Source organism: Olea europaea, chromosome 7, assembly GCF_002742605.1.
Source record: "Olea europaea var. sylvestris chromosome 7, O_europaea_v1, whole genome shotgun sequence".
In the NCBI taxonomy this organism is placed as follows: Eukaryota; Viridiplantae; Streptophyta; class Magnoliopsida; order Lamiales; family Oleaceae; genus Olea; species Olea europaea.
Window position 1 is genome coordinate 1,445,057 of NC_036243.1, and position 19,772 is coordinate 1,464,828.

The following is a 19,772-nucleotide window of genomic DNA, read 5'->3' on the forward strand; positions in this document are numbered from 1 at the left end:
AAGAGAATGAGGATCCTGCAAAGACTCAATCACTGGAACAGTACACATAATACATGGATTAGAACTGAATTGAGTGAGTTGTGAAGAACGAGTGTCAAGGAGTGGGGGAGGTGGATCTGCATGGGTGAGGCTAGGTTCCAGAAAATTGGACAAGTTAAGGGAGGATATGGGTTGAGCTTGAGAGGTAGCAATGGAAGGAAAATGAGTTTCATCAAATTGAGCATGACGAGTAATATAGAGCCTAGAGGTGGAAGGCTCGAGGCAACGAAACCCTTTGTGAGAGGGACTGTAACCTAAGAAAATACATGGGATGCTGCGAGGAGAAAATTTGTTAGGCATATAATCTCGTAAGCAAGGATACACACGACAACCAAAAGGGTGAAAGTTTTCATAGTTCAGAGGGTTACCATATAAAATCTCAAAAGGTGATTTACCTCCAAGGAGTGGTGTAGGCAAGCGGTTGATGATGTAAGCCGCAGTGCTGAACGCGTCAACCCAAAAGTGAGGAGAAATGTGGGAGTGAAAAAAGAATGTCTATCCCATCTCAGTTACATGGCGATGTTTTCTTTCAGCACGACCATTTTGGGCGGGTGTGTATGGACATGAGAGTTGATGGTGAATGCCACTAGAGTGGAGATGATCTTGGAAGAAATTACTGGTAAATTCACCACTGCCGTCACTTTGGAAAATTTTAATTCAAGTGGAGTATTGATTTTCCACAAATTTTTGAAATTGAATAAAAACATTATAAAAGTCAGATTTCAATTTTAAAGGATAGAGCCACGTGAAACAAGAATAGTCATCGATAAAAATGACATAATAGACAAATCCTAAATTAGATTTGACTGGAGACGGACCCCAAATGTCGCAATGGATAAGATCAAGTGTTTTCGATGACCTATGTTCATTTCGAGAATAAAACAAGCGATGACTTTTAGCAATTTGACATGTGCCACATAAAGTAGGAGAAGGCAACAAAGATGTAAGATAAAGCTGGAATTTTTTATTCAATAGAAAAATAACAGAATGATTGACATGTCCAAATCGTGCATGCCATAAATCATAGGACGCACGAAGCGATTTATTTTTAAGAACAGAAATAAAAGTAGAACGACTTCGCTCAAGCACATATAAGCCTCCATCACGCTTGCCGGTTGACACCACCCTTCCTGTTTTGCGATTCTATACAGTGAATATGTTATTAGTAAAGGTAATGGATAAAGAAAAATTTGATGTTAATTTACTGATGGAAAGTAAATTCTAGGTAAGGGGAGGTACAGTTAGGACATCAAGAAGATGTAGATTTGGGGTAGGGAAAATTTTACCAGTATGGGTAATGGGTAGTGAGGCACCATTCCCAACAAATACACAATTCTTACCCATGTAATTTGTGGCTTGATCCAATTTAGAGTGATCCATGGTCATATGGGCTGAAGCCCCTGTATCCAAATACCAGTCAGAGCCCACATCTTTATTTAGAGAACAAGATCTCGCGAAGGCTTCAGTAAGGTGAGCTGGTGTCTCATTCCGATCATAGCGTTGAAGGCACCGATCGGCAAAGTGGTCATCCATCTTGCAAATCTGGCATCTTGGTGGACGACGCCATTGGCTGTAGTTGGAGCATCCTTGTCCACGACCATATGAACTGCTGCCACGCACACCGAAGCGACCCCGATGACTACGAGAAGAGCCACCACGATGGGTGTAATTTTTTGTGACAGTAAAGGCTGTCGCTGCTAGAGAAGATGAGTCAAGGAATTTCTGAAAAATTTCAAAACTTTCGGCCTTTGAGACTAAATCTGCAAATGAGGGCAGAGAAGTTTGGGCCATTTGTGCTGTGGAGAAACTAGAGAAATCAGTACCGAGCCCGCGGAGAAACCAGTGCACCTTGTCAGTACCATCAACTGGACAACCAATTGCATGTAGTTGATCACAAATTGCTTTGAAGGAATGGGCATACTCAACAGCCGATCTATTGCCGCGTTTCATTAATTGCAAATCATCCTTAAGGCGTAGTTCTCGAGCTTTAGAACGATGGCTAAATGCATTTTCTAGTGCCAACCACACGTCTCGTGCGGTGGAGAGGCCAACTACCTCAGCCATGGCTTCCTCTGTGAAGGAGGAAAGTAACAAATTGAGGAGACGCTGATCAATAGCTTTCCATGCTAGGTATTTGTCACTTGGCGTGAGAGAAGTGGTAGCGTCAAGTTTTGGGGGCTGCACAAGGGTGCCATCAACATGTCCTAATAATTCTCGACTTTCAAGAAGAGGGAGGAGTTGGGCTTTCTAGAGAAGATAATTTGAGGAGGAAAGTTTAATAGTAATCATGTGGATTAAGGTATTGAAAGGAAGAAGGGTGGCAGAAGTTTCAGAAGCCATGAAGGGAAGAAGAAGAACAAGATATGTGGTATGTATGTTAAACCACTTGGCTCTGATACCATAAGAATGATTAAAAATTCACCTTAATTTCAGTGGTGTATCGTATTGCATTATCTAGAGCTTTACAAGATAGTATAAATGGAATACAAATCAATAATTTTCAATGAAATGGAAACCGTGTAAATGAAATAGAAACCGTGTAAATTAGTCTTCTTCAATTACGTGATTGGCATTGGCATGCTATTGGAAGATTGTGATTGAGGAGTAATATCCTCAATCACAGTATTATTTTCAACACAATTGGATGAATATAGTGATTTTTTTTAAAAATTTTTTGAAATTATATTAGGAATATATTTATAGTGGGATGAATATATAAAATTTGTATAGGTCTATAATCTTTAAATGAATGAATTTAATTAGGACAATATTGAAATTTAACGTGGATGAAAATAGTAAATTTTTAAAATTTTAATATTTTAAAAAGGATGTATATAGAGTGTGATATATAAATTAAAATTATGGATGTAAATAGCTGCACCCTATAATAATAGTAGATGTAAATAGTGACTCTCTTGTCTCTACTTATATGAATTTTTTTTACGTAAAATTATGCACAAAATTTTAAAATTATTCGTAGCACTCTTGCTTATTCACAAAATCATAACTATTAAGTTTAAAAGGAAGTAGAAATTGTATTTAAAATGAATAATTTACTAATTTTAATTTTTATCTGTCAAAATAACAATTTATTTTAAAGTTTCCTTATTTTCTTGTAACTAAACTCTTCAAGCTTGGAAAACACGAAAATTTCCAATGGGGAGTTATATTTCAAAAATTCATTAAACAAGAGCTTGAATAGCTAGGTTCACATCAAATATTTTGAAATAAAAAGTGAATAAACTGCAATTCACATAAAAAAAAATCTACGAGTCGAGTGAGTCTTATTGTAAATCTTCCTTGTCAAGGTTGAATAGGTTTCAATTTCATTTTTGAGTGTTTTGATTTTATTTTTTCCTTGGTGGACGACAGCTTGAAGCACACATTTGTATTCTCTACATTTTTATTCCATTTCCCTTAGAAATCGGGACTGATATAAATCACATCAATTTTTGGGCCAAAAGACCTTGTGGTTAATAGCATTTCTTTTATATCAAGTTTCTTGATTCACAGATTTTCTTAGATTTGTGGCTCAAGAAAAGAGAAGATATGCGTGAAAAATGTAAAAAAATATTAGCCAAAAATATTTCGATTCCTCTGTTATAATCCTTTAATCTTAATTTATGACAATATTTTTTTGGAATAATTCCATACGTGGGCTTCACATTCAATTGCAAATTTTACGGGTTAGGTGTATGGTTCATGATGATATTTGTGTTTGAACCAAATTTATTAAGTGATCAATTAGGCCTTTTACACCTTACGGATTATAATTAATATAATGTGATAATTTTAAGTATGTAGGCCGAAAATAAACCTAATTAAGGTTTAAGTCGATAATGGGATGACTAAATAAATTCTATATAAAGGTTAGATCCCCTCTCCTCTCCAATTGGTTTTATTGGTTTGCCTCATTGATGGCCAACACTTTTGTGAGGAACAAGGAGGGGAATATTTGATTGCTATTATTTATATCAACAATGACTTTCGCAGGTATGAATTAGATTTATCAATTTATTATTTTGTGATTCTTGATTTTTAGTATGATTACAATTAAATTCAACATATTTAACTCCAAAATAACCAAAAACTTCCCAAATATTAAATATGTATTGTTCTATTAAGTTTTGGAGTAGTAGAAATGTTTTACAGTTCTAATATTCTTCTTCACTTCTTCCCCTTATTGAAAACTAGTTGTCATATAAAGTAATCTTTTACATATTTCCTATAAACGAAACAATCATTTTTATTGTTTGGAAAATGCATTTTTCATACAAAACACACTCACTCTATCATAATCATTTTAGATATCATCTTAACTTAGAAAGTAATTAGCCAACAACTTGGAGTAGACGGGTCTGGTCCGTACTATAAGTTTGTTTCGATTTATGGTAGATTATTGACTGATTAAGTACTCGGAGTTTTTACTCAGTTGCGTTTCTTCGTGATTAATTTGATGTTCTTTGTTGCTTTCATATTACCAATTTTGGTAATTCAATATAAGATAAATTGATGTTGGAATTTTGTATTATTGATGAATGGAAAATTAAGCCAAAATTTAAATCAGTGAATTATTGAAAAATTACGTAGAATATTATGGAATATTCTAAAAATTATTTGGCTGAAAATGTGTCTTTCTATATGAAAGATTATGACTTTTGACATTATCATTTTTCAAGAAACGTAGACTAATTCCAATGGTTGTGTCTCTTCCATAAGTTGTGTCTTTCGAGACAAACCTTTTCAACATCTATATATTGACCCCATATGTTTGGATTTAATTATTCAGAAATTTCATTTCATTCCATATTTTACACTTTACTATGCATAAAACACTTTGAAGAACTGATTACGTTTTGCATCAAAATCATAGTTATGGTAGAGAGGGAATTCCGTTCGAGTTCGTTGGTCAAAACCATTTGGAGTGCTCATGTGGCTTGACGTGGTTATTGTATCTTGAGAAATGATTGTCGGAATTTATCTTAAGGAAAGAGTTATACTCGCCTTGGCCAATTGCATAACTTGTATCTAATTTTTTTTTTCGTATTTCTGATTTTCATTTCTTCATATTTGATTTCAGAAAATGATTAATTTTATTTATATGATTTATGCAAGGTTCGATATGAAGAATCACATGTTTTAAATGGAAATGGTTAGATTCGATAATCATTGTTAGTTTTTCAAACTCCATTTCGATAAGTCGAAACCTTGTTTCGATTTTGTGAACGTGTAAGTTAGGTTTTGTAAATGCAATATGCACATTTGAATCGGTGTATTCCCCAACAATCTTAAAATGAATTATTTTTGTGCATTTTATATTTTGTTAAGTAAGTTACATGACTTGATTATGTGGCTTGATAACATATAAAATCTATTTTATATGCCTGACTATGGAATTGTACGTGTATGCATATTGCATGAATTATTTACTATTCACGCCATTTTAACAGTTATGCTCCATTGGGTATTATTTTGATTAAGTCTTATTCGTTCACGTATCGATTGAATTCCAAGAATTTAGTTTGTTTAAAAGACTTAATTATGAAGGGCTTGAGTTTTTTTGTCTTCAAGTCATGGCAGTTTAATCTTCAAAGCATTATGTCTATTCATTTTCTTAAAATATGGTGAATGGCATGTGAATAAATGCTTACATGAAATTATACATTCAGAGAATAATGATAGTAAAATATTCTCTAATTTGGGTTTGTTAAAATGCAACATATTCGAGATTCAAGATAATGAATAACTTTGGTCTTGTTTTACCTTATGTGGATACTTCTTTGTATGAATGGTTGTACTCAAACCAACGGCCATTAGTGGTAGAAGGCTGCCAAATCAAATTTAATTTCTTCCATCCTTCTTTATTTAACAATGGGCTTCGGAAACATATGGGTGACCAATTTTCATTTGTGTTGGCTGTTGCTATCGATTTTGGTAGTGCATGGTGCAGTTCCGGCCATTGCTTAATTTAATTGTGGTAGTGGCAATTCATGTTGTGATGGTAAGATTGCAATATCATCTCTTATAATATGGAAGTGCACAGACTCCCTTGAAACATTGACATTCCTATAGATGGAATACATTTATACAATGGACGTATAAAGAAATGGATATTGTTGGGGGCTAATTCGAGCAAACAACGAATGGATAGAAAGGAGAAAAACTATTCCTGATGTTTGGAAGGATGCCACTAACTGTGAAAGTATATGAAATTTCATTGATGGCTATTCTTTTTTGAATAGGTGCCTTCTTGTTTAATATAAGATGACATGGCACTATCTCATGAAGTGTGACAAGTTTGATGAGTTGCAATTCTACTTTACGAACCCTAAATTGTGTTTGGGTCTATGTCTTGACCTTGTTCAAATTTAAAAGAGTTTGATTGAAGTACAAGTGTCTTTCATTTGTATTATTTGTGTATTGACAATCCTAAATTGAAAGTGCTTAGACTTTCACGAAGCACTCAATACAGATATTATCTAAAAGATAAATGAATATAACTATGAAAGATTTGTTGAATCCAAAGTTCAATTGTAACCCAAAGATATGGGGGGTTATCATAAATGCTCGTGAACTTGAATGAAAAGTTCAAAACTTGTGGATGCAACATTACTAGATTACATATGTATTCCTAATTGAGGAATTGTGTGGATAACTCAGTTTAATAGTTATATTTGCTTCTATTTTATAATCATAGAAATATATTTATGAAGGTGGAAAGATAGAAAATCCTTTTATTAATTATAATGATAATATACACTAAGTCTAAAAGTGGATTAAATGGGTAGAAACCAATTGTGGCGGTTGTTTGGACATGCAAGAACAATTGGAATAAATGAAGAATATTCTTAAAGTTCAAATGCATGGTAATATTTCCATGATGATATTGAATACTCGTGATTCTGAAATCCACTAGTAAACATGGTTGACTGTTAAGCTTTAGATTAAACTAATAAGAAGCATGTAGCTTCATGATAGGGTTTCTTGGTGGTGACAATTTGTATCTATTAAATGAAATTGGTGGTTGGCTATTAACATTTGATAAGATACCGAGTCACATGTAATGGTAGATCTAGACGTATAAGTCGTAGATATAACACCATTAAACAGTTGATCTCAATGGTATAAACTCGTGGTACCTTTAAGAGATTTACCGAGAGATTAAGTATACTATATATTGAAAGGAATGAGACTAAAGCCTAATAAGTTAGAGTCTTTGTAATGATAACCCTACCTTGTTGCTGGAGATTCCAAAATATTGGTTCAAAAGAACAACTAAGTTATGAGGACTCCATGAAGCACTAAGAAAAATAATTTCCTAACTCATTCCTATGACATTAAAGTGCTTTCTACAGAGTTGCAAGAGGTTAAGATAATATTTAATGATTCCTATATCTTGATTAAGTCAAGTGGAGTAGGGCGGAATACTCTTAATATGAGGTCATCTATGTGAGTGTGAAGTGCGACCGCTTAGATGAGAATTATGTAAGGCTTAAATTCTCTAAATACTCGTAGAACCAAGAAGGGTTTAGGGTCAAAATGAACCAAGTCATGAGAACCATGAACGGTTTAGGAAAGACATTGTGTAAGTATCATTGTCTTGACTTACACTAAAGGTTGAATGGTTCAAGACATCACGTTCACCAATTAGTCGAGTAAGTCCGATGGTATTTCACTAAGGGAGGTTCAAGGCTAGAAGCTACCATCCTTGATATAGTGTTTTTTCGCTCTCTCTACTAGTGTCTGCATAGATATTTGTATTAATTTTCATGCATGTGGGGGATTGTTTGAATTTTGCTGGAAATTTTGTATTATTTGGTGAATGAAAAATTAAGCCAAAATTTAAATCACTTAAATACGTGAATTATTGGAAAAGTGCGTAGAATATTATGGAGTATTCTAGAAATTATTTGGCTGAAAATGTGTCTTTCTATATGAAAGATTATGACTTTTGGTATTATCATTTTCCAAGAGATGTGTCTCTTTAAATATAGAGACTAATTCCAATGGTTGTGTCTCTTTCATAGATTGTGTTTTTGAGACGAACCTTTTCAATATCTATATATTGACCCATATGTTTGGATTTAATTATTTAGAAATTTCATTCCATTCCATATTTTACACTTTACTATGCATAAAACACTTTGAAGAACTGATTATCTTTTGCATCAAAAATCATGGTTATGGTAGAGAGGGAATTTCGTTCGAGTTCGTTGGTCGAAACCATTTGAAGTGCTCTTATAGCTTGACGTGGTCGTTGTATTTTAGGAGATGATTGTTGAAAAACCATTAGCATCGATGCGGGACAAATTTATCTTAAGGAAAGATTTATACTCACCTCTGCCAATTGCATCACTTGCATCTAAATTTTTTTTCTTATTTCTGATTTTCATTTTTTCATATTTGATTTCAGAAAATGATTAATTTTATTTATATGGTTTATGCAATGTTCGATACGAAAAATCACATGTTTTAAATGGAAATGGTCAGATTCAATGATCATTGGTTAGTTTTTCAAACTCCATTTTGGTAAGTCGAGACCTTGTTTCAATTTCGTGAACGTGTAAGTTACGTTTTGTGAATACAATATGCACATTTGAATCTGTGTATTCCCCAACAATTGACATGATTTATTAACTATCTAAAAATAATTAAAAAGTGACTTGTTGCCTTTAATTGTGTAATTCCGCATGTTGAGTCTACATATTCGATAAATTTGAACTTATATTTATCATCCATTAATTTCACAGTAAAAGAAAATATTTACCACCAATAACGATTAAAACCTTTATTGAGTTGGCACCTATACAAGCTAAAAATGCTTTTCAATAGTAAGACCTGCTTTTAATTTTTAATTGATTACTAGAACCTTAAATATTAAGTCTTCTTTTATATATAAATAGATTATTTTCTTATGCATTCTTATTACTTCTAATTATAATTAATGATATTGACATCAATAACACCAGGTGAGCTCACGTCATCAATGTTTAAGTTTTTAAAGAAATGAAAGAAAGGGAATACATATTGAGAGATGTTTTTATTTTAAAGTAATTCATAAGCACATCATAAACATAAATCATATGCATGAGGTTTGTTTATTAAGCGTTAGCTTATTCTTCCCTATTTCAGATGATGAAGGCAATGATACGAGACGACTACTTGCGGTGCATTGGACTTAGTGCTAACAATCAAATATGGACCTTTTTTTATAAAATAAAGTTAACATTTAATTTTATCGTTATTTTTCATTTAAATGAAAAAGTTTTCTACAAATTATTTTCATAAATGAAGCCAATGATGTTTATTATATTAAAGAAAAATCTAATCACTTCCGCATTTATGATTTTAAAAGAAAATGAAACGATAATACTTCAAAATCTAGGCATCTAGATTTGAGGTATTAATGTGTGAAAACTTTGGTGACTTAATTAAAAACTCTCAGAACTTGCCTAGGATTAATTACGGGCGATTCGGGATTAAGGACCTAACTAAGAAGGTTTAAGTATGAAGGACTAAAGAGGACAAAAGGGATGTGTGTGTGATAGCAAGCTTATAGCGTTGAGATCTTAATGTTGAGCAGACTAATTTCAGAGGGAAAATAAGCTCGCCCTTGCGATCTCAATTAGTAAAGCCATGTGATCGTCATCTTAACTTTTCTTGAAAAACATTTGGGGTATAAATTTTGACATATTTCTTGGTCTGTAAATATAATTCTTCATCTAAAAATCAAAGGGAGAAGTTTGGAGGCTCTTGTACGTAAAATTACACATTCATTACAATGAAAGGAGCCAATGCTGATCAACAATTCTTTATTTCTTGTAAAATTTTGAAGAAGCTATCCTTACAAATCATTTATCCTATGTAAATTTATACCTCTTTGCTTGGAGTTGAAGAAGAAGGAATCAAAGAAGAGAAATCAAACCGAAGGAATTCAAGATTCAAAAATATTTTTCCTTTTTCTTCCAAACTTCAAATTTTGGTGGTGACGCTAGACAACGCTAAACCGCCTACAATGAAGTTTTGATATTAAATTCTATATTTTGACATTAGACTATGTTTGTTTGATTTGAATGACTGTTAGGAATTTGATGCTTTTTTATTAATTGACCACTAATTGACTAATTGATTAAATGTATGGGAGAAGGAATATGAATTTAACACAAGTAGAAATCATTCTAAGATCCTATAGACGTTAGAAACAATTGTATATGCATTGCATGATCCAAATAGATGTTCTTGTACAAAGTCACATGTGAGGCTAATTTTTTATTCTACTTATGGGATATTGTTGAACACAATAGAAACGTTAATCTTCAAGTTCAAATAAATGTCATCAAATTGTGAGATAGCTAATAAAAAAATTGTGTGAGAAATTGAAAACGTATGATAATGATTATGATGATGATGTATTGAGATGTGCTTGTACATTTATTTTTTACCACAAATATTTAAAAAAAAAAAATTTATTTCACGTTTTCTCAAAAAAATAAATTTCATGTTTTTTATCCACATATTCTTCAAAACTCACTTTTAAAAATTACTTTTTAAAAGTCTCCAGAGCTTAATGTTAATTTATGGAGGGTTTTATGAATGAGAAAGAAAAATAAATTATTTTTTAGGGGAAAACGAAATACTAATTAATTGTCTTGAGAAAACAATAGTTAAAAATATATTAAGTGTTACATAATGTAATTTGAAGATTGTGATTGTTATTTTCAATTATGGATATATTGGTCTATTTAACTATTTTAATTTATAATTTTTTAGCAAAAGTTATATTTTGTTACCATAACATAAAATATAGTATGAAAAGTATAGTTATGAAAAATATGGAGTGTAAAGTATAAATACATCCTTGAATTTTGTACATTTCTCTAATAGAAAATATTGTCATTCCCATACTTTACAATTTACATTGACATTATCTAAATGTCTGAAGCTGCATCTGCCAAATTTTGACCATATAAAAATAATTGTGTTAACATTAAAATATGTTAGTCCATGTTTGGCACTCATTTTTTAAAATTCATTTTTTTTTTCAACCACACATTCCAATAAAATAATTTTTCCTATAAACTTTCCCTCTTTTTAACCTATTATAAAAAAATAATAATAACTTTTCGTAAAATCTATTCTCATAAAATCATTCCAAAAGGGTGCTAGGGCCACATCATAGATATAAGAATAACACTTAGCATAACAAATTGAAGATTTTGAAAGTTAGAGAGAAGTGATGATAGTAAAATAAGCATAATTAAATATTTGATGCTAAGGAAAAGTGAGAAAGTATTTCGACTGTAAACCTTCAGCACACTCGAGATGAATTTGGAAGGGATGATTGCACTTTAGTAGATGATATCGTAGCATGTATTAAAGTTTTAATGTTCGTGAATTTTTGCCAAAACCAATATTAAGAAACCATCTGAATATATTTGTTAAGTGACTTAAATGATAACGATTAGATTGTTTACAATTATGTAATAAGAGAGAGAAATGCATTCTTGAATTGGTTAAAGTGGCGATAGTAAGAGTTTGTACGAGTAAGAGCTATTGAGGCGTTTTAATTTATCGCATTCTTAAGAGTATGTTTGTTAAATACTATAAACATAATTAAAGAAAAATGTGAAATATATGCTATTGTCTTATTCAGTTCAATATTAAACATAATGCAAATATAGTACTTTAAAATAATTGAGGTATATATATGTATCTTAATATATTCATAAACTATCATTTTCAACTAAATTAAAGAAAAAAAACAATAAAAGAGACACCATTAAAGCACATATATACACAAAAAGCAGTATATCAAGAAGAATTTGAAAAAAAAAAGGTAATGATTACTTTTTATTGTAGGTTTGATTAATTTAGTATGTGAAGGATTCTTGATTTATATTTGAGTTATTTGATAATGTAACTTTTAAATTCAAACAGTATTAGTAAGGAATTTCATTCCTAATTATTTAGGTTTTCTGATGGGATTATCTATTTTTTCTTGATTTTTCTTGAATAGTTATCTTTTCTGCTAAGATTATCGAAACAAGAATTTGAGTTTTCTGTTGAGATTATCTTTTTTTTCTTGATTTTCTTGAATTTAAAACAATGGTGATTAATTTGTTGTATTATCAAAACAAGTGAAGAAATTTGAGAGTGCGGCAATGATTGAAAATATGAAAGGATTGTGAAGATATTATGATGCGACAGATATACAAAAATGGTGGGATAGATATATAAAAATTGTATATCGTATGAATTATAATGTAATAGATATATAAAAATGTTATGGATTTATAGTGTTTAAATGAATGGTTTTAATATGGACAATACCGAAATATAATGTGGATGAAAATGATAAATTTTTCAAAAAAATAAAAATAAAACTTTAATAGGAATTGCATTAAATTTTTTGCATAAAATTACTCACAATTTTAAAATTTTTTGTAGTGCTCTTGCTTATTCACAAAATCATACTGCGTTGGACTAACAAGTAACAAGTTTAGAAAGAAGTTGAAATTGTATTTAAAAAGAATAATTTACTTATTCTAATTTTGATCCGTCAAAGTAATAATTTATTTTAAAGTTAATTTACTTATTTTTCTTAGATTTGTGGCTCAAGAAAGAGAAGATATGCCTGAAATAATTAAAAAAAAAAATATAATAATAAAAAAAAAAAGAAAAAAAATAATTCCTTTACTACTCATTAAATTTACTACTTTATCTATATAGATTTTATATTTTGTCTGGGAGTTATTTGAACATCTTCCTAAAAATCCTATACTAATTAATAAATTATATATATATATATATATATATATATATATTTGCCAAAAATATTTCGATTCCTCTGTTATAATCCTTTAATCTTAATTTATCACAATATTTAGCCCCTGTTTGTCCCCATTTTTATAAGAATGTATTTTTTTACTTTTCATTTTCAACCACACATTTTTCTATAAAATAATAATACACGTATTTCAAAAATATTTTTTTACTTTTTAATCACACATTCACCAATAAATCACTATTCGATAATACATTTTCCCCCAAAAATGGGGATCAAACAGGGGCTTAACTCCAAAACAACCAAAAACTTCTCAAACTTTAAATATGTATTGTTCAATAAAGTTTTGGAGTATTAGAAATGTTTTGCAGTTCTAGCATTCTTCTTCACTTCTTCGACTTATTGAAAACTAGCCGTCATATAAAGTACTTTTTCACATATTTCCTATCAATGAACACTCATTTTTATTGTTCGAAAATTGCATTTTTCATACAAAACACATTTAATCTATCATAATCATTTTGGATATCATCGTTGCTTAGAAAGTAATTAGTCAACAACTTTTTGCATACCTGAATCAGAATCAGAAGGAATGAATCGAACTAAAGTTTATAGACTCATAATTTTTATTAAATTCAACGTCAAACCTCTCAATTTTATTATTACTATTATTTATTTTTATTTTATTATTATAATTATTTTTTATCATTTTTTATTTTTTTTGGGGCCACATCCAGCCACCAGTTCATATTGAACAAATTTTTATCAGTTTAAAGTTTTCTTACTCAAATGAAAACTTTATTATTGTATTGATGTCTGGGTGCACAAATTGAATAATATTTGGGGATGTTTTACAATACAAATCTGAACTTTTGGTACCAATTTGCAATTCTTCACATACTTCTTTGATTTTCCGCGAAACCCTTGCCCCTATCTTCTAACTTACTTGCAAGGGCTTTATTATTGCCAAAGATGGATCGAGCGTGATCAGTAGGTTTCGCTCCGGCTAGCGAGGAGATTTTCGTTTACGCTGCGCCGCCACCGCTGCTGCCGTTGCCGTTGCTTCTGCCGCCCAGTTTCTTTTTAACGCGAGTCTTCATACTTTTCTGCCCTTATAATCTGTTTACGAACCGTCAAGATTACTTCTTTCAAACAAATTAGTGAAATACAAGTATGAATAGTGAAATTCCGATAAAATTGATGCCATGACCTCCTCTATTAGCGTAGGTTTCGAGGATGTCCAATGCACCCAAAAGGGCTCACAAAACCCCGGATGATGATTTTGTTGATAGACTAAGTGATTTACCGGACGGTGTTCTTTGCCATATTTTATCATTTCTTGATACAAAATATGCGGTGGCCACTTCTGTTTTATCAACCAGATGGAAGAACCTTTTCCTTTTTCTCCCTAACGTTGTTCTTGACGATTCTTTAACTCGGAAAAGGAGGAATAAGAAGGTTTTGCTGGAGTTTGCAAGGTTTGGTCTTAAACAAATTATGCTTCGAGATGTACCTCATATCAATCAATTTCATCTCAGATGCAGTTTCAATTTTGAGGAGCCTGCAATCCAAATGCTAGTATGTGCTGCAATTTGGCGAAATGTTAAAGAGATCGATATTTGTGTGAGAAAAGGTGCACTAGCTAGAACATTACCGCCTGAAGTTTTCACGTCTAGTACATTGGTGGTCTTGAAGCTAAGAGGATATATGGAGTTAAATGTCCCGGAGCTGGTCTCTTTACCCAATCTAAAGGTTCTGATGTTAGGATTTTTCATCTTACCAAGTGATGATTCCATGAGAAGATTGTTTCGGGGTTGTAAGCACCTTGAAGATTTGTCGCTATCTAACTGCAACTTTTGGCTTGTTGAAGTTCTGGATCTTTCTATTCCTTTGCTTAAGAAACTTTCTTTCAACTATCCTTGTAGTATTGTGGAAACTAAACTTGTCATCGATACACCAAATCTGGAGTTTCTTGATTATCATGGTTATGTAGCTAAATTCAACTTGGTGAAGAAACTAAAGTCTCTTGTTGGAGCAAAAATTTCTTTTGTAACTGCACCGAAACTAAAGCTTCCTTTCGTGGAAGATCATCGGGAGAATGTATCAGAGTTCATCAACAAGTTGCTTGCAGTCAAGTCACTTTATTTAAACATAGACACTCTTGAGGTAAAGACTAAGCTTCACGATCCGTTTGGAAAATCATTCTAGGTATATAAATATTTAAATTCAAAATCTTTATTCGTACTTTGATCTTTTTCCATCTTTGCATGAAGGTTATGAACCCGGGTTGTTTTTCACTATATGTGTTTGAAACTTTGACCTTCCTGGAGCTTGGTCCTTTTGACCACCGAACACTGCCTAGTATACTTGAAAGTACACCTCAACTTCAAGAGCTCGTCATTCCTATTCATGTGGTGAGGGGCAATGCTCAAGGAGAATCTATGTGTTCTTTGCCAGAAACTGTGCCCATTTGCTTACCGAAAAAAAAAAAAAAAAAAAAAAAACTGTGCCCATTTGCTTGGCCAAACATCTTAGGAAAATTAAATTTAAATACTTCCAACTGCTTGAATGTGAATATCAGCTGGTGAAGTACTTTTTACAGAATGGAAAAGTTTTGGAAAGGATTAAAATTGCTAGATTGGGAACATGTAATTCAGATATTTCACTATCAGCTCGCAAGAAAATTTCAATGTTTACAAGGTGCTCGGAGACATGTGATATTGTGTTTGAAGAGTCTAAAACATAGAAATATACTTTCTTCACTACCTCTGGTTGGGTTGAGATTTTTAACTATCTATATATGCATTTCATGGTTGATTCATGTTCCTTGAGGTTTTCTAGTTCCTCGCCATTTACTTAATCAGGTTTGAACTTATTGAATTCAGAACATGACGTGCTTAGTTAACGAAATTTATTCAAGCTCACTTCTATTTGATGAGGATTTGCCTTGCTGTGTTTATCGTTCTTTTTTTTTTTTTTTTATAATCATGGGTGTCCGGGCCAGTTTACGCGCACCTCGCCTAATTCCCTGGACACCTTACGCGCACCTTGACTAATTCCATGGGATCCTAAAATTTACAGCCGGATACTCACTTCAGTGGTCCTGAGGGGACTCGAACTGGTGCCATTGGGGGGGCAAACTCAAGGTCTGACCACTGAGCTACCCCTCAGGGTTGTGTTTATCATTCTTTTTGAACATGATTATTTTTCTCAATGCTTTGACTGAATGACCTATGTTACTCATAACTGCTTAATGTTGTGTAAATATATTCCAACTATGTTGAAATGTACTTTGTTTTTTGCCTTTTATGCAACAAATTTCATAAGAAGTCCATTACCGATTCTTCTACCATTTAGACACATCCGTTATGTTTAGGAAACACATAATTTTTTTTTGAACAACATGTTTGGTGTGCGGGACGAGAATGTGAAGGTTTAGTTGTGGATGTTGGAATTTTGTTAGCTATTGTAGTCAAGAAATTTCAATTTTTTTACGTGCTTTATGGATAAACACATGATAATTTCACATTGATGTCACTGGTTTACAAAGTGAGCAATGTCCCATTTTTAAGCATTGGCCTGTCTCATGCTGCTGCATTTACAAAACCCAATGGGATGGATATGGGCTCAAACTCAACATCTTGAATGATTGAACCTATTTTGTACTCGCATTGTTAAAGAAGAAAATAAATATTTAAAATTTTTGTCTACTATACTGTCTATTGAGTTAATATTGTACATTGAATATACCCTTTTATTTTGTATAAGCTGCGGCTAAAAATTAAGTTAAATGAGCAATGACACAAATATAGTATTAGAGTATGATACATTTAAGATTACTTATAATTAGACTTTACCTGTTCTGTCCTATAATTAAAGAGTTTTAAACATTAAGATTAAAGATTATTCCAGAAGTTTTTAATTCTTATTCTACGCAGACTCCTGCACGAAAGTTTCTTGGTACGAATCGACACTAAGTTTCTGTTTGTTTTCCATTCTTTTTCCATTAAAATGGACAGTATGATCGTTATCCATCATATCAAGTCACCAAATTTGAATTTCTATCTCTTTTGTAGGTTCATAAAGATTATATTTTTCATTCTCATTCTTACAATAATGGAAAACAAACGGGACCTAAATAAGAGTTCAACTTTTAAACTGTCTGGCATTTGACATTTTACGTTGTAGTGGTACTAGGATTGGCCTTTAGAATCCTATAAAGGAGGTCAGGAATTCAATTCTTGGGACGCCAGTAGCATGAAATTGTAATGTATAAAGTTCTGTGACGTACGCACGTCTCCTTACCACATATCTTCATGGCGTGAAAGGGAAGTTAACTGTGATAGCCGCTCTGTGTGTTACTATAGGTGTCTTGTGTAAGAAGTTTAATCCCAAATTTAATGGAAAAAGATATTACGTAGAAGATTACTAATATAGTCGCCACTCCTTAAGGAGCTTTGTACGGTTGATTACTTGACCCTAAATAATTAAGCCTTTCGAATCGAGCTTTCGTTTGATTCTCATTCTTATAAGAATTATGAGAATGAAAAATATATTCGTTACGGAATCCATACAAAAGAGATGAAGTCAAATATGACGGCTTGAAGTAATGAATAACGGTTATATTTTTCATTTTTAGGGCTAAAAAATGGGAAACAAACTAGGCCTAAGTACGTAGTCAAAGGAGTGTTTTGAATTTTGCAGAAGTATAAGAACTTAGGGCCCATTTGATTTGCCCAATTCTCTATAGAAAATATTTTCCATTTTCCTCTTTTTTAGCTTGTTTGACTGCAAATTTTTTTGTTTTTTGTTTTTTGTTTTTTGACAATTCCATTTCCATCTCTTCACCCACATGTGCAATTTCCTTGGTTTTGTGCCTAAGGGAATTGGCTTTCTAGCCACATTTTTTTTATTTGGCAATTGGAACAAATTTTATCCATAATTGTAAAAAATTATATTCTTTTAATTGACAATTTTCATGAAAAATAAAGTAAAACGAACACCATAAGATCTAAAATTTCAACATTTTCCCAGGTGGAAAAATTATACTAATCAAATACATTTAATTAACAATTTTCAAGAAAATAAGTTCTAAACAATTCAATTTCCTGGAATTCGTTTTCTTTCCACCCAAATTCCATTCTTGCAATCAAATGGATCATTAATGTAATCGAGAAAAGATGCCTTAGGGTGTAATTGCGATCTACCACAATGAGTCTTTGCCTTCAGAAGTAGTATGCACTCGGGCTTAAGTGAGGTTCTTGACTTTCGAGTCCGAACTTGGTCTTTGGCAAATTTTCTTAAAACACTTCCAGAATTCGAGAAGGTTCGAGGTTGAAATAGTGAACACAATAAAGAACCAAAGTTTGATATAAGAGATAATGTTTTAACCTATTGTGTGGGCTCACAATAATGATCAACCGTTTAAAAGGTTGCACTGATTAGCCAGGTGATTCCGATAAATTCTTATTAAGGAAGGTTCAAAATGAAAGATATTCATCCTGATGTATTTCAGTAGTATTTTTCTTGGTCCACCTTCTTCTTGTCGACTTCTTTCATTTATGTGGATATTTTTGGAATTTACGGGACAATTTTTACAAGTGTGAATTGAAAAAGTTTTCAATTTGTGTAATGACTAGTCACGACTCTTCAAATGCAAATGGTACATGTGAAATATTAATGTTGTTTCAAATTGTGTGGGACTATTCTAACAATTTTTATTTTTATTTTTTTTGTTGGTAACTACTTAATAATTATTTATTTTTACTTCAATAGTTTACTAACAAATTGTCTCTGTTGGTAAATATTTTTTTCTTTTATATAGCCCTCGTTTGATTATGATTTTTAACCCCCAAAACATTATTTTTTTGACCTTGCTTTCCTAAGTTAGCCGTTATTTTTGACTTCTTCACTCATAGTAGGATCCACTTTTCTCTCTGACGATCTAAAAATTGATTTTCATAGTCACTATTGAGCAGAACCATAGTATCGAACAGAAACATCCGTTGATAAATTATTCAATTTATATTTTTACATTTTTACCTATGGATTATCAATGGAATCGTCCCAATGCAAGACTTCTGTCGGTAATTCTATCGGTAATTTTAGATATAATTTTTAAAATAATAAAATATCAATTGCTAATTTATTGTTGATTCATTGGTAATAGTAACGAAAGACGATCGCAACTGAAATTTCATCTTTGTTTCCTCCTTTTCTAGCAGTGTTTGATAGGCTAAATCAGGGACTAACCCCAGGATTTGGTTCAATGGTGGCGAGATAGAATTACGTAAAAAAAAAAAAAAAAAAAAAAAGCTAAATTAATAATCCAAAATGAATTTGATCAAGAATATAGCACTTGTCTAGCAACAATTTTTACAATTAAAAGCAATCTTTGAGCTGCTAGGTCATTGTAGGTGGGTACAGCGTCAAAATTTACTAAGGGTCTGTTTGTGCCTTTTTAATTTTTAAAAGTGTATTATGGAATAGTGATTGATGTTGAAATGTGTTGTTAAAAAGAAAGATTTTTTATTTATTTATGTGTAATATTATTTTAATAAAGAATGTGTGGTTGAAAATAAGAATTGTAGAAAAATAATATGGCAGAATAGTTGACAAACAAATGCTAAAAAAAAAAAAAAAAAAAAAAAATTAACGGACAGCAGCAGTGGACCCATTTTGCATTGGCATCATTCAAATAATTAAAAATTTAAAACCTGAACAGAAATTTCTCCCAAACAGAAAGTTTACCTGCACAAGAAAGAAGTACACATAAGAACAAAGTTGTAAGAAATCTCATTTTCCTTAAATAATGTAAAAACTAAAGGTCCAATGCGGTCAATTGTCCCCGCTAGACCCTGAATAGGTCCGCCCCTGGGCTAAATCATCATAGAGTTGACTTAAACGGTTTTGGTCCTAAAATAAAATTTGAAGATTCTATAAGGAAAAG

General features: G+C 31.7%; 1 protein-coding gene across 1 annotated transcript; it reads left to right on the forward strand.

The window, feature by feature from the left end:
- Positions 1-14,056: 14,056 nt before the first annotated feature.
- LOC111397639 (F-box/LRR-repeat protein At4g14103-like) lies at positions 14,057-15,031 on the forward strand. The gene has a single exon (XM_023024642.1). The coding sequence runs from the start codon at positions 14,060-14,062 to the stop codon at positions 15,029-15,031; it is 972 nt and encodes a 323-aa protein (XP_022880410.1). The 5' UTR covers positions 14,057-14,059.
- Positions 15,032-19,772: the final 4,741 nt, after the last annotated feature.

Bases quoted from the DNA above. Each gene is read 5' to 3' on its own strand.
- LOC111397639 (XM_023024642.1), top strand. From the start codon at position 14,060: ATGTCCAATGCACCCAAAAGGGCTCACAAAACCCCGGATGATGATTTT.